At 35.2% G+C, this 15862-nt stretch overlaps 1 protein-coding gene across 1 annotated transcript; it reads left to right on the forward strand.

The window, feature by feature from the left end:
- The first annotated feature begins 6841 nt into the window (after positions 1-6841).
- On the forward strand, positions 6842-15155 carry LOC147407507 (E3 ubiquitin ligase BIG BROTHER-related-like). Its single transcript, XM_086436123.1, has 7 exons — positions 6842-7220; positions 7364-7664; positions 7788-7828; positions 13094-13135; positions 13217-13338; positions 13413-13521; positions 14762-15155. Exons 1-7 carry the CDS (start codon positions 7041-7043, stop codon positions 14810-14812), a joined length of 846 nt encoding a protein of 281 aa, XP_086292249.1. The 5' UTR covers positions 6842-7040; the 3' UTR covers positions 14813-15155.
- Positions 15156-15862: the final 707 nt, after the last annotated feature.

Raw genomic sequence — 15862 nt, forward strand, 5'->3', positions numbered from 1 at the left:
GGGCGTTTTTTTTTAAGAAAACACCGGCAGCAAATGATTTTATCTAAAGGCAATTACAAAAACGCCCTTATTTTTATGCCTCTAAATCCTGTTGTTATAGTGTGATAAACCTATTTGGAATTTTAGAATCTCATTTTTCAGTTAATAAAGGAAAGTGGAGTACTATCTTCCAACCATGGTTTTTAAACTCGTCCGAGACCGAGACGTATCGCCCGAGTTAACTCGGTATCAGAGCTGAACGAGACCAACTCACAAAGTGATTTTTTTGACCGAGTTTTACAACTCATGTACAAATTTTCGAGTTATCTCGTGAGACGTCTCAAACATATCGGAAAACTCGTCCGAGATGACTCGATATCGGAGCTGAACGAGACGAGTCGCGATACCGAATTTAAAAACCATGCTTCCAACAACTTTAACAAACCCTCATGCAATAATATCCTGTACTATAGAGTTGTTTTTATTTTTGTGTAATTGTACGGTAAAAAATTCGATAATATAATTATGTTACTATACATTTATTTTCTTAGTGTTTTATTAGTATAGTGAAAATACTTCTCTAACGATAACAAGTAGTAAAAGATCAAAATATAAAATCTCCACTTGTGGCAGGTGATGGATCCATGATATCCTTATTAAAAGTATTTCCCTTACTAACTTTTGTAAGATTTCAACTCTTACCAAGCTCATTGAATTCAAATGGATTACCCCAACACTATAGTCCTTTATATTTCATGAAAAATTCTATATAAAAAATAATTTATTTTAAATTTAATTAAAGATTTTGGTAATAAATATTTATCAAACTCTTAAATTTTAAATTAAAATTCAACTGTAAATATTAGCTTTTTTTTATATCAAAGTTTATAAGATGTTGTCTTCTACAGCCCTCTGGTATTAGATCATGTATTTGGAAGTACTCAACGACCCTTAATAAGATTTAAAATCTCACTAAGGTAGTAAGACTAGTCTGCACTCTAATTTATTCTATTTTATTTGTGTGAGAAAAGACAGGGAGATGCCACCTACCACCTATCTGAGTGGACTCCAGCTGGAATTTGAAAGATGTTTGACTCTTTAGATAAGAATATCTTGTTTTCTAATCGAATAATACTCTTAAGTTAAAAAAAAACGTTTTATTCGATTTCGCATAAAAAACTGAATTTTACCGAATAATTCACTTGATTCGTAATAATTTCATTCAAAAATACAAAAAAAAAAAAAAAAATTGGTGAACTTTTTACGAATTAAACAGTCAATTGCTATCAAGGGGATGGGAGTGGAACCTATGTGGTGCTTTTTTATTTTTTTTGTTTGTTCATAAGGTTGAAAGGCATCACATTGTATAGAAATCAAATCCTGTTTGTAAAAATATTATAGTTCAATGACCATTTACTTACAAATACTTCTATTACCATAAAAACGAAGTTTTGTTTTAAAAAAGTTGTTATTGCCACCAGGGGTGGAGCCAGGATTTTCCTGTAGTGGGGGCAAACTATGATTAGTTGTATAGTGAAGATGAATGATTTTAGAGAGAAATTAAGAGATTTTTAGTTAGAGGTTGAAAAAAATGATATCTAGGTCACTTCCAATTAATATTTGAGAAGTCTCGATAAAGAGGCAATGTCATTAACAAAAAATTGAAGAGGTGAAGGAGTAGGGACAAATGGGTCATGTAATTAGTTGAAAATATAGGGGTGTCTCAAAGTTCTATGGGGACAAATGGGACATATTATTCATATTTTCAAATAAAAATTTAGCCTCACGTTGAGGCTCTCCGTTTAACAGACAATTGAGATGATATAGGTTTTCAAGAAAAATATACCCCTAGAAAAAAAAAATTGTATTAGTTCCTATGCTATCAATATTGATTTTTACGAAATATTTATTATTTCTTTTATCTCAATTGTTTGTTTCATGGAGGATTTGGAATCTAGTGTTTTCAAAAATAATAAAATAAAAAATAAAAGTGATGTAATTGTCCATAGGCGGATTTGTGGTTTATAATCCAAGACATTGAATGTATTTTTGAATGTGTGGTTCGATTCGAATTATCCAACTAATTAAAAAAGTATTCTGGTAAAGCTTATAAAACATTAATAAGATAGAGATAGGGCGGAGTTAGGATTTTCCTATATTAGGGGCAAACTATGGTTAGTTGTTTAGTGAAGATGAATGGTTTTAGGGAGAAATTAAAAGGATTTTAATTAGAAGTTGAAGAAAATGATATTTAGATCATTTCCAATTAATATTTGAGAAGTCCCGATCAAGAGATAATGTCATCAACAAAAAATTGAAGAGGTGAGGGAGTGGGGACAAACGGGGCATGTAATTAGTTGAAAATATAGGGGTGTCTCAAAATCTTGTGGGGGCAAAAATTGGAGGGAGGTGAGGGTGTTAGGGCAAATGAGGAGAGAGGTGAGGGAATGGGGAAATATGGGGCATGTAATTAGTTGAAAATATAGGGGTGTCTCAAAGTTTTGTGGGGCAAAAATTAGAGGGAGGTGAAGGTGTAAAGGCAAATGGGGAGAGAGGTGAGGGAATGGGGACAAATAAATAGAATATGTAATTAGTTGAAAATGTAGGGGTGTCTCAAAGTTCTATTGGGGCAAAAATTGGAGGGAGGTAAGGGTGTGGGGGGCAAATGGGGCATTTTATCAGTTGAAAATATAGGGATGTCTAAAAGTTCTGTGGGGGCAATTGCCCCACTAGCTCCATCCCTGATTGCCACATTAACTTTTACCGACGCCACTTCAATTGAATGCAATTCTTTGTTGATTTATATAGGAATTGGTGTGACATTAGTAAAAGTTGTTGACAAAATCACCTATTGATTAGAAAGAAGATTTCCTTGTTACATGTGAGAGAGTGGATGCTCAATTCAAATGGTCCTCCAAGACCATAATCAATTTAGGCTTAGACTAAAACCATGCGGATGTTAATCCAAAAATGATTTGATGATCAAATGGCCTCCAATGAACTACTAAACGGGTTCAATGCCTACTCTTTCATATGCTTGATCATTGATGATGGTCTCTATGGACTTTTAAAAAAGATTAGACTCATTTGGAGTCAATTGGATTATTGGTGCCACACCAACTTTTACTAACGCCACACCAACATATTCATTGATTTTATTTATGTAATCAATCACATGTTCTTTTTCAAAAGAGCATACGATTGCAGGAGGGTATTACAGTGTTATATTATGTTGTATTTTATTAGAGTGTATAAAAGATCATATTGATATTAACATTGTAGTTGTGGTAGTTATGTAATTACATGTAACCAATTTCTCAATTTAATAAAGAATCTCACCTAAGTCATCCACTTCATTCAAACTCTCTCAATTGTTTAGGACGAAGACAAGTAACTTTTATTTGGAATAGAAATCCAAGTGATTCATGCCAAACAACATGCTTGGCCATATAGCTTATTGTCAACATTCAAAACATTTAACTTTTACTAAAAGAAACTTTGAGCAATTGTGAAATGCTATACATCATGCGTTATTGTGGGTAAAAAATTAATGTATTTCACATATAAGCCACCGAGAACAAACTAGTTGCCAACTCTTGTAATTATTCTGCTAAATATACAGAAGAATTTTGTTTCTTAAGAATGTTGCAACACTTTTACATTAAAGTAAATATAAAACTAAGCTTGGTTACAAACTTACAATTAGCTAATAACGGATACATCAGGAAAGATCTAAAGGCAAGCTTTCTAATTAATCCATGGACTTTTTGTGAGTTGAGGCTCTCCATTAACACAACCATTAGGAATTGCGAAAAAAAAAGAAGTAGATTTTCGTAGAGATCAATTTTGATCTTCTGTGGATTGACACTTTTCCTTGTGATACAATTTTCTTGGGAATCCCTAACATCCCAACAGTTGTGTTAGCATTTTTCTTTATCCAATTTTAGTGTACACTTACTTGCCCAATCGTGTGTCCATTTTTATGAGGTGATAGTCACAACAGCCTATCCCACATGTTGGTCTTGACCCATCCTTTTGGTGGACCTTCACATAAAAAATAGGAAGACGAGTGACTTATATATCCCAGTAAATTCATAACTGAATGTGACTCTTGGGTTTCGCTCTTGCACTCCACCTTGTGGCATATATTGTTGAGAACTTTGTTGGGTTCACCTAGTATACAGTTTTTTAGGATGCAAATTCATCAAAAGAATGGAGGTCTTGAAAGCCAAGGTATTCACTTAAGCCGAAATTGTAGGTTCTCTTCAGGTAAATCTAAAAAAATATCTTATAAAAGATAAGCTAATTATGTTTCTACCAAATTCTATAGCCTGTCCCAACAGAGTTTGACAATAATAATAAGACCGTTGTAGTGGTAAGTTGAAAATCTAGATCTTTTTCTTGTACCAAAATGTATAGTATGCACACAAACAATGTTGGGAATGAACCACTTCTTTGAACCCAAGTGTGTCACATAGTTAGCATCTAACAAACACATTTTATGCCCATAAAACATGGAATGGATTGGCATCCACCAAATCCCACCCTATTTAGAGAGCAATTATTGTTTCCTTCAAACTCCACATATTGGTCACTGTCATCTTCAAAGTTCTTCATGTCAAATACAAGCACTTATACCATGCAATGCCATTGATCAATTTCTCAAACTATTACACTAACAGTCTCTATCAAGGATCATCACTCAAATTCTCTACAACATGGTCAGACCATGTGAATAACCACAGAAACTCAGTAATGAACCCACTCTCATTGGAACTGTGTTCCATCTCACCAACTCTCTTAGTGCAACCTCTCACTACTCTTATAGTATTTATGTGCCATCTCACCCACCATTTCTTAGTGCAACTTCTTACTTTTTCCTCTATAAATGAAAATAAAATAAAATCTTTAGATCTAACCCAAATTTCAGCTAGCCTTCATCAACTTAACCTTTGTTGTTTTATGGTCTTAGAGCAACAAAGACTAGTATCATCTTCCTTTCTTGATTCATGTTCATTGATCTATGTCCTCTGGTTATAGCAATTTCAGCAACATGAATTCATCCTCAACAACCTTCTGTCCCTCTGCCCCTCATATTACAAATATTAATCACCTGACTTCTATCAAATTAGATTGGCAGAATTATATATACTACTAGAAAAAAGACTTTAGATATCACTTTTTAAAATGATGTCTATTCTTCGGATGAAAAACTGCATATAAAATAGATGTTTTTAGACATCAATTTTTTCAAAATCGATGTTTAAAGGTCAAACATAAATTCCCACATGTTTTGCATGATCCCTCCACCCTTGAAAAATGCAATTTACATTTAAAATTTGATGTTTATTTAAAAGAAAGTGATGTCTAAAATCTTTTTTGTAGTAGTATATACATCTTCTTAGGGGAATGCAACCCATCCATTTCTTAAAAGGATATGATCTTGAAAAATATGTTGATGGCATGCTGCCTTGCCCATCTTAAATTCTTCCATCCTCTCCATATGATCATCATCATCACATCCCTTGTTCTTATCACTTCACACAAACAAGACAAAATTTTGTTATGTTGTATGTTCTCCTACCTTTGTAAGCCAGTATTGGATCAAGTCGTGGGCATTTCATCTTCTTAATCAGTTTGGCTTGTTCTTGAACACAAGTTCCCTACAAATCACTTGCCCACATCAGTAAAGTACGCCGTGAAACTCAAACATAGTGTAAAGGTGCAACGAAAATGGCAGACCATCTTCATCACGCCAAAACTCTCTTTGATAGCCTCGGTGCATTAGGACAAATATTCCTAAATTGGATCTACAACAACTCATCATTGGGAAGCTTCTAACCTCTGAATATGATCCATATTATACCACACTCACTGCAACCATCAGCACCCCCAATGAAGGATTTTTTGGCCCATATGTTGGTCTTTGATTATCGTTTTGATTGACACAATGCTAACAGTGACATCAATTCTCTCTCTGGCAATGAAGCCACTTGCTCCTGTGAACGTCAACTCACCCACAAATGTCTTTACAAGGAAAGGAAATTACCATTCACTTTCTTAAACATGTCGAGATCACGGATGAAACAATTGCAGTCGAATATGATGTCCTGGCCAATCTGATCATTTTGACAGCTATGGTCATCCACTACCAATTACCGCATGTGAACCAAGCCAAGTTTTTGAGCTAAACAACCACTCAGTGGCTACAAGTTGACATCTTTTACATCACTCATATCAAAGTGATCCCATGGCAGCCTCGGTGATTTTTTTTTTTTTCTATCAAAATTGGTATTTGGATTCCGAAGCAATACATCACCTTATTGATTACATGGAATATTTCAACTTTCGATCTAAGTACCATGATCTTATTATTAGATGTGACTTTTGATATAATTGAATGGAGAAACAAGATTCATTTAATCGGCTTCCAAATCTTTGGGACAAGACTCAATTGTTGTTGGATGCTAACTTTGGACATAAGACTAAGATGTAAGGGAGCTATTAATTAAAATGAAAATATGTAAGGGCATTTTTGTAAATAAAAAAATAAATGTGAATTTGTTTATTAATAACCATCCTTCTCTCGAAAATGAAGAAAAAATGGCAGAATAATAACCCACTTTTTGATTTCTTTCACCAATACTCTTATTGTTGCAACCAGTCGATATTATCTCTAGTGGAAGAAGAAATGGAGTTGGTAATTGAAATTTTGAAACTAGAACTAGAGCTCGAGCTCAATACACACCTGTTTGGACCGCACGCATGTCATGGAGAAAGAAATGCTACGTGGACAATCGTCCACGTAGACTATCTCCGCTGTTATCTTACAATTTACAAATTGCAAGTGATTTTGAGTTTAAACTTTAATATAACTCCAAGATTTTATAAGGACACACCTTTCCCATTGTCTCTCTCATCGGCATCGTCCAAGACGCTTTTCTTGTTCTCTCGTCTCCACTCATCTCTTGAATTACTCCTAAGTTCGATCGAAACTCGCGATTGATCGACTTTAATATCTTTCATACCTTCTTTCCTTCAAAATTTCGTATTTTAACGTTATGGAGAACGTCAAGGAAGGTTGCGGAGAACCAAAACCTAACGACGAAAACCCTAATTCTGCAACAGAACCAGAAGCTGGATCAAATTTATCTCCGTCTCGGCAATCTTCAAGGACTCCATTTACGAACCTCAGTCAGGTTGATGCAGACCTTGCTCTCGCCCGCACTTTACAAGAACAGGTTCAATTCCATTGTTTTTTAGGCTCTTGTCCCAAATCTTTTTCTTGATTGTTCACACCTACTAGTTAGGGTTACAAATTCAATCTTTTTTTAATATTTTCGATTTCATGCGAAAGTTCCGTTCTTGGTTCTTAATGGAGTAGGAAAGGGCATACATGATGTTGAGAATGAATGGTGAAGGGAGTGATCATGGAAGTTCGGAGACTGGAAGTTACGTGTATGAAGACAACGATGATGATCCTAGTAATGGTGAAAATGCTGGGACTGATGCCGATGAAGATGCTTTCGACATCCATGGGGATGCCGATGGACCGGATGATAACCTGGATGTTGTAATTGATCCGTTGGCTTACAGTAGCGACGAGGCCTATGCAAGAGCTCTCCAAGATGCTGAAGAGCATGAAATGGCTGTGCGTTTGTTGGCCCTTGCTGGAATAAGTGATTGTGAGTCGTCCAATCATGTTTGTTAAAAGCAGTACAACTTTTTTTTTCCTGGTTATGGTGTGTGCTAGGTGTTGATAATTTACTTATAATGCGAGTTTCTATGTATTTTTTTGTTTTTTGCAGTGGAAGTAGACAATGCTGAGGACCATGACAGCAATTCGCAGGTATTCATATTTGCCTTGACCTCTTGCTATTTTAATTTTTTAAAGGACTTTTTATTGTTGTTGTCGCATATGGAGTGTCATTCTCATGTACACATGAGAAATGATAAAACAATCTTTTTTTTTAAGATTTATTTTCATGTATCATCCTACTTGATCGTTCAGTAGTGATGTGACTCAAGATTCATGTTGGATCTAATGTTACTTCATGGCAATGTATATAAAAGAATCGAAATGTATTGACTTTTGACCATCTATAATTCTACTATACTTCAATATAGATATGAGCGTTGAAGCATGGTTTGGCCTGAACAAGCTATTACTTTGATAGCCCCACATCCATGCTATTACTACTGTTTCTTGAATCCACACTACTGCTCAGAGCCTGAAAAACATAATAGGCTTCAACTCTAGACTCGCTTCGCTTCTTCAAGCCCTTCTTATTACTTTTCTCCATAGCTTGCTGCTTGCTTGCCCCTAGTACCTTGTTTTAAAGACTCGCAATATATTCCGGTGATTTCTTTATTTATTTTTTTGAATAAAAACTTTGATATTCTACGATTTGTGATCAAAGGTAGGAACCATAATTTTCATGGATGATAACATGTTAGGATGAATTTGGTGGGTATTGGGACAAAAAGAGAGTCCCAAGTTGATATGTTGACATAATTATGAACATGTTATGTGAGAACAAATGGTGAGGAAACAAATGAATTTCTTTACGATTTTTTTTTTATTTTTTTGATGATAGCCACTTTTTTTTAATGAGCTCAATAACTCGGTGATGGCAAGAATTTAATCCAAGTCTATGGCATCATCATCCATGGACTTTACCAACTAAGTTAGCTGTCACTTCAAAATTTTGGTGTTGCCACTGGGTAACCCTGTTTTAATGAGATTAGTAACTCTATGAGGGTGAGTTTTGATCCCAAGTTTATGGTATCGTTACTAAAATTTCATTCTATATACTTTGTTTCATCTAGTTATGTATGCAATGATGACGTATATTCATGGGCAGATCCCTTGATGTATGTTATTTTCATACAACATAATGTTAGTTATGAGGGTAGAGAACAATGCAAAACTAGAACTTTTGAGAGCTACTTTGGTGTCTGAGGGCTTTAGAATAAGTAAGACAAAGACAACATATATAGAATGAAATTTTAGTAATATTACGCAGAGAGGAAGGGCTAAGATACATTGATGGTAAAGAGCTAGCCCCAAAACTATCATTTTAATTATGCTTGTTCTCTTATCCATAAGGATAGAGAGATTAAAGAGGATGTTGTCAATAGAATTAGAGTTGTGTCTTTTTCAGTCTATATGCTCGATGTCTTCCAATCAAATTAAAAAGGAAAATTTATACGACAATAGAAAGACTGAATACACTTTGTGGGGCCGAATATTGGAAATCAGAAACAAAGGTTCATTGCCCGAGTGTAATAAAGATGGGATGTTGAGATGGATGATTGAAAAAGCTAGGAAATATGATATCAGAAATGAATGCATTCGTGAAAATGTAGTAGTCCCAATATGTAATAAACTAAGGAAAAGTCGTTTCAAATGGTTTGGTCTTGTGCAACAAAGTCCGATAGCAGCTCTAGATAGGAGTGTGTAAGTTGAAGCTTCTAAAAGAACAAAAGGAAGACCAAAAAAATGTGGATTGAGGTAGTGACAATGGATAGGATCACACTTGAGTTAATTATGAGGCATGGATTTAGACAAAGTTAATGGAAGAGCGTGATTCATTTAGTCAACCCGAATTTTTTGGACAAGGTTTTCATGATGAATTAACATATCAGGACTAGAAGATAAATACAAAATAAAGAGACAGGGCACAATTTAGACTGTCATTTTTAGTTGCACTTAGGTACCTGGAAATAGCGGTGAATAGATAATAGTAAGTCAATCAATGACATATTTTATTTAGTTATATATCAGCTAATCTTAAACAAGTTATACTTATTTATGCCTAATGCACAATGGGACTTTAACTTATCATGGTTTGGGTCCAGATACAAACCAATACACTGTGAACACAGCCTTAGTTCTCTCATGGATCTATCCATCGGCTGTCTCAACAGGATCAAGAAATTTAAGTTTCTAGGGGTAAAATAACTACTAGCAGAATTGATAAAAAAAATACTCTCAACTACTACTTAATACATCACACTACAATTACATGTCGTCATATCACCTTGTGATAATGTTACCTTTGGCACTTTTACTTTTTGAATTTTTTCTTTCCTGACACTTGTTGGCACTTGGACACCCCTCAACATGGCAAAAAACTTATGGACATCTACTAAAAAGCATAATATGGTACTGAAGAGCTATTTGTAGGATATTGATTAAATTAGGTGCTGACATACATAGTTTAACTGTTCATCAGCAGTTAGATTTTTCAATCATCTTTCTAAGACTTTCCTGTAGTTTTACATGAAGGCTTCATGTCTAACATATCAAATACTATGCATATCTCGTTATTTTTGCCTTCTTATGTCATGCTTTCTCTATTTTTAATGAAGTAATAGTTGCCCATGTAAGCATGTTCTTTAAAATAGTTTTTAGATTGTATTTATCTGGCTTTTGTTGTCTAATATTTTTTTTACGGTCGTATCTCTGTTTTTTAATTTTTGAACTTGGCATGCTGAACACCTGTTGACACCTTTATACTTGGTACACTGCCTTAGGATTGCTCTGCTTATTTCGAATGGATCCTCACATCACATAGACAAATATAGCTCTGGCTGCGGCTTCTTTTGTGTTATGAATGTATCCCTTTGTATTTTGATTCATTTTTCTGAGTATGTTGGATTTTGTCACTCTAGTCAGTGAATTCCGCTCCATTTGAAACATAGAACGTACTAAAGTTACATTAGTTTGTGATACAAAAGAAAAGAAAAGCGAAGATGTACTAATCACCCATATGCCTCAAATACTAGGATGCCTTTGTCACTAGAATTTGTTAAACTTTCCCTACATTATCAGCTTCGAAAGGTGAATAATGATTTTAGTCTCTTCGTAAGAACTTTTGGCTAGTGCCATGCCACTTCTACGCATAATTAACAAATCCTCTTCCTTAATATGGTGACATTTATTTTGTGGATACCTTGTTTGGTATTTGAGGAGTATAAATCTCGGGCATACTTCATTGTCATTCAGGAACTTGTAAACTTGCAAAAGGTCACCACCATCATCACTCCGATACTCCTAATTAACTTATCAAAGCGTTTAATTGTGTAAAACCCAAAAGTGCATATTTACTTGAGAAACTCATCTGCTGTCATTGGTTGAAACATATACCGCATTGTAGAAAGGTCTATTTGTTCATCACAAATGTTCAAGAGGATGGTTATCCATTTTATGACTTAAAAATAAAAAAATTCTTTTGCAGCTCTTCTCAAAGTTATAGGACAAAACTCCCAACCAAGGGGTTGAATCTAGTTTTTGATGTATTAATTGTCTGAGTTTAGGAATATATATTTAAGGTTACTATGAATTTGGTTTCTCATTTACACAAGGAACTGGTATACTCTGCTTCTGAAAGAGAAAATAGAGAAATTTATAGTTGCCCATTGTATCCCCATGAAATCGAGAAGACAGCCAAAATTTAGACTCTGCATAAAGTACTTAGTTCATTGTTCATTTGAGGAAATGACAACTGTTGTTGATCCAGGTTTCATAAAATTGGTTTTTAGCTAGACATAGTGTGGGAAGTGATCAAGGCTGAAACACGATTATGAAACAGCCATGATTGCCATCTCATTAGTTTTGACTCTAAGAAGTTAACTAAAGGATATTGTTGTAAGAAGTAAAATAACAGTGTTATGCTTTAATAAACTGTGAAACGGCTGACCTTCTCAAGGCTTCACCATCATTACCAAATCCCTATTCTTCTTTTTTTTAACCATGTTTCTTGCTTTAGTTTTTGCTTGTTCTCATATTTTAACAGTGCATTAATTCCTAATCTTGCAGATCTCCATTAACTCATACATTCAGCCCATATACCCTGATACTAGCCTTCACTTTGCAGCCCCATTCCCTGCACTAAACCCTTGGTTTCCAACTTTACAGCATCCTAATTTTATAATAGTTAAACCATCTAGGTAACCTTTAATCTGCAGGTTGGCCTGCAGAAATTCAATCTGCAAACCAATTAAGGGAAGGCATCACTGTAGACCAATTTTCAACTGCCAGAAATCTACACCTGCCACTATTGCGCAGACGAGAACCAATATGAGGGTAAATTTGGAAACAAGCTCTAATGTCCCAATTTGCAGATCAGCAGAGATTTGTAACTTGCCTGCAGATCGATTTGCAGATAGTCCCCAATCTGCAGGTTGATCCAAATTTTTCTGGCATTAGAACTTCGTAAGTGTTAGCGGTGGAAAATTTGAGGTCATGCTGCCCTTTATAACAAAAATATGTAACATTTAGCAGGCTGTGAAAAAAGTTTCTATATTTGAGTTACAGTAGTTTTTGAATTGGAATGCTTGGTGACATGTCTACAAGTACGTTGAAACAAAAACTTAGTCCGGTCAAGGTAAAATGCTTAGTGTTTTCTATATTTGAAATACATTAGTTTTTCAATTGGAGTGCTGTGTGGCATGTCTACAAGTGAGTTGAACAAGAGCTTAGTTCATATTGCAGTGTTGATGGTAGCATAAACTGTCTGGTTTTGTGTATCATGATCCTGATGCATAGCATCAAATGTGAAAAAACTTGAGCTGTCTGGTTTCAATTTGAAGCCTCATTGTTTAAAAAGTATTATTTCTGAAATTTGAGTTGTTTCTAGTTTTTCATGCATGTAAACCTAAATGCTCAAATCTTCTCAAACAGGAGAATAATGACAATTAAGAAACAAGTACAAGGGAATATATTACTGTTTTAAGTTATATATAAATTTAGAGTAAAAGGTTTCACTAGCCTAATCCTAATAGTGACATACTTTTTTGGCAATTGTTAGCATTCCGTGGACATGGACAAATTTAACATTATTTGGTTGCTTTTGATTTTAATATGTTGAGGAACAGTTAAGTGTGTAAAGTTGGAAGAAAAAAGGGGAGATGGTGTTCTGGATAACATGGTAATTGCATGTCTTTGTGGCAATAAACTTACTTTTTTGATGTTCTGCATGCACTATCTCAGTGTTTCTTAAAATGAGTCTAAGCTCTCTGTTCTGGGGTTCCTCCATTAGATGGTATGCAGTTATTTTTTTCATTTAAGTCCTGTAATTGTGCATCTCTTATCTTTTTGTGTTTTCAGTATTCTTGGGAAGAGGTTGATCCAGATGAACTGTCATATGAGGTAAACTATATCCGATTTTTGGTACATTGACGTGAATTTTTGTTTCAGTTTTCTTTATGGAGATTTGTTCTGTTATTACAGGAACTGTTGGCATTGGGTGAAGTTGTTGGAACTGAAAGCAGAGGACTTTCCACCGATACAATTGCTTCTTTGCCTTCAGTGAAGTACAAAGCACATGGAAATGAGGATGGAAGCACCGATCAGTAAGCACATATGTCCTCAATTTTCAATGCTTGATGATTGTTGTGATGAAGACTTATGTTCAGGCATGTTACAGATGTGTCATTTGCCGGTTAGACTATGAGGATGGCGACAACCTGACTGTGCTTTCATGCAAGCATTCATACCACCCTGAGTGCATAAACAATTGGCTTCAGATAAACAAGGTTGGTTTTCTGTTCTATCCTGGAAGAATCAGATCGATTTCCACCATTTCATTTTTTGTGTGTCTATAATATGATTTTCGTAGATTTCATTCTTGGTTTTATCATCATCAGCATGATCGCCTACTCCTTATAGACTGCGGTTGAAAAAATGAATCCTATTTGTCTATTGAACTCTTATCATGAACTAGATCTTCACTTGTGGCATGTTCTTTCATATCTTTTCTTGATTCCAGTCATGTTGCCTTCCTTCATGTTATCTTCCTTAATGCTTCTCCATCCTCCTCCATTCCTCTCTAAATCCATATCTATATTACCTTGAAAAATCTTTGTACTTGAGTTCATCATGTAGCCTTTTATAGGCCCTATTCTGAGGTTTGGTTCGACTGGATTTACCAGTTTGTAACTGGAACCTTCTCTTAGGGGCCAATCCTGCCTCTCAAACCTTGATCTGATGCTTTGGGAGTTGGTCCTTATCCAAATGTCCCCCCCCCCCCTCTCCCCACAATGTTGGAAACTGCTCTCCAATAATGAACTCACTCTGTTCACTTTGTTAACAGCCTTTTCATCTTCTTCACAGTTCCTGATCCTTTGTTTTCATAAACAATGTCTATATTGAAATATTGGATACTAATGTCTATATTGAAATATTGGATACTAATGCAACAAGGAAAACAACGATCTAATGGTGGAAAAAACCTGTATGTCTCTGAAATTACACAAAATTCATCTAAAATCATCCATGTACAAAGAAATTCTAATTATTAAAAATATATTGCTAATAAGCTATAATATCAATCAAGAACTGTTTGGTGGTAGCTAGTAGGAGGTGGTTAGATTGTAGAGTATTCCCCATGGTAGTTCTTAATTTCTTATCACTATAACATGGGTCCGAGGTAATGCAACCAGGCTGTGCACACAGGATGGGTGGAATATATTGGCAAGCTTTTGATTTTGAGCTGTAAAAGAGAATATTTAGTTATTTTAGTACAAAAAAAGTTAAGTGGAAACAGAATAGGTAGAACAAAGGAGACAAACAAGCACTAAATTGATATTTGAGGAGGGTCAAACATATATAACACCATCTGAAGACACTCTAGGCCCTAGAATATTTTTGAACTTTGTTCTCCAGTGTTCTCGCTCCCGCACCATGATTCATGAATTTACCATTTCAAATTTATTGTAAAAATTTAGTTTTGCTGAATGGCACACATACTAAGATGGATTGTTTCTGATTGTGCAGGTCTGCCCTGTTTGTGGTGCTGAGGTGGTTTCCCCTTCTGAAAACAGATAGTGATCGATCACCTTACTTAACTCGTGCATCTTCTGCTTAAGATGTGCAACAAAGGCGGCCCCCAACTCTTGTTTTTGGGTACTCTGTGCCCTCTTACTGGAAAACAAAAAATGTAGCATGAGTGCACGAGTTACTTTCTTGTTTCCTGCTTAATATATGCACGCACCCTAGGCTGTTTTACATTCTAGTTCAATGTGTTCTGCAACTGTGGTTAGTGCCCTGAATTTGGTATTGGAGTTGCCCTATTAACATTCTTTTAGTACCATAAACATATTATTCCTACTGAATTAATGATAAAGGTTGAGTTGGTGGGCAGGTTCCATCATTGGCTGATTACAACAAACATTTTATATTTCAACACAAATATGATTTGATATTTGATGTCTCTGTATTTAGTATTATTTTCTTCCTTTTCTGACATATTGGTATCAAGTTCTTGATGTAGATACATCATTCATGATCACTAAATTCCGTCAGTCTTCTTGAGTCCAATCCAATTGCTTGACAAAATAAACATTTTCAGAGTGAGATCAGATATCTTGTATTGCATTGCGGTAGAAGATGAAAGGAAACAAGTACCAGCTTGAACGGCTTGACAAATGTACCTTGATTGTTAATGGATAGGATCTAGATCATAATATTGAGATCCGATAAAAACCTGGTTTGATAAGTGTTTGATCTGATACTTATCAGATTGGTCCTAGATCTGATTCGATTCTTATTGGAATGGTACCAAATCAGACCTGATCTGATCTGGACCCAATCCATTGACAGCCCTAATGTGAACAACCGAGCTTCAGTGGCTGTATATAAAAAAAAATCCGAGTTTCATGGGAGTTGAAATGTCATTGAAATTTCTTCTATAGCTGAACACAGTTTGATGTTCTATGCCGAAGGAAGTACTGTTTGGGCCCACAGACCCAGGGCAATGGTGGATGGATATTTAAGCTGAGGTTGCAACTCGATGGGTTGGGGATCAACCCGCACTTGACAAACACCAACTTGTGTTTGTGCCCAGCTCAACATTGGACATGAAACACTCAAATCCAA

The sequence above is a fragment of the Akebia trifoliata genome, chromosome 3, assembly GCF_017979445.1.
Source record: "Akebia trifoliata isolate Shusen 1 chromosome 3, ASM1797944v1, whole genome shotgun sequence".
Taxonomy (NCBI): Eukaryota; Viridiplantae; Streptophyta; class Magnoliopsida; order Ranunculales; family Lardizabalaceae; genus Akebia; species Akebia trifoliata.

Coding starts and splice junctions, on each gene's coding strand:
- LOC147407507 (XM_086436123.1), top strand. CDS start 7,041: ATGGAGAACGTCAAGGAAGGTTGCGGAGAACCAAAACCTAACGACGAA. Junction 7,221..7,363: donor CCCGCACTTTACAAGAACAG/GTTCAATTCCAT, acceptor TTAATGGAGTAG/GAAAGGGCATACATGATGTT. Junction 13,339..13,412: donor GAGGATGGAAGCACCGATCA/GTAAGCACATAT, acceptor GGCATGTTACAG/ATGTGTCATTTGCCGGTTAG.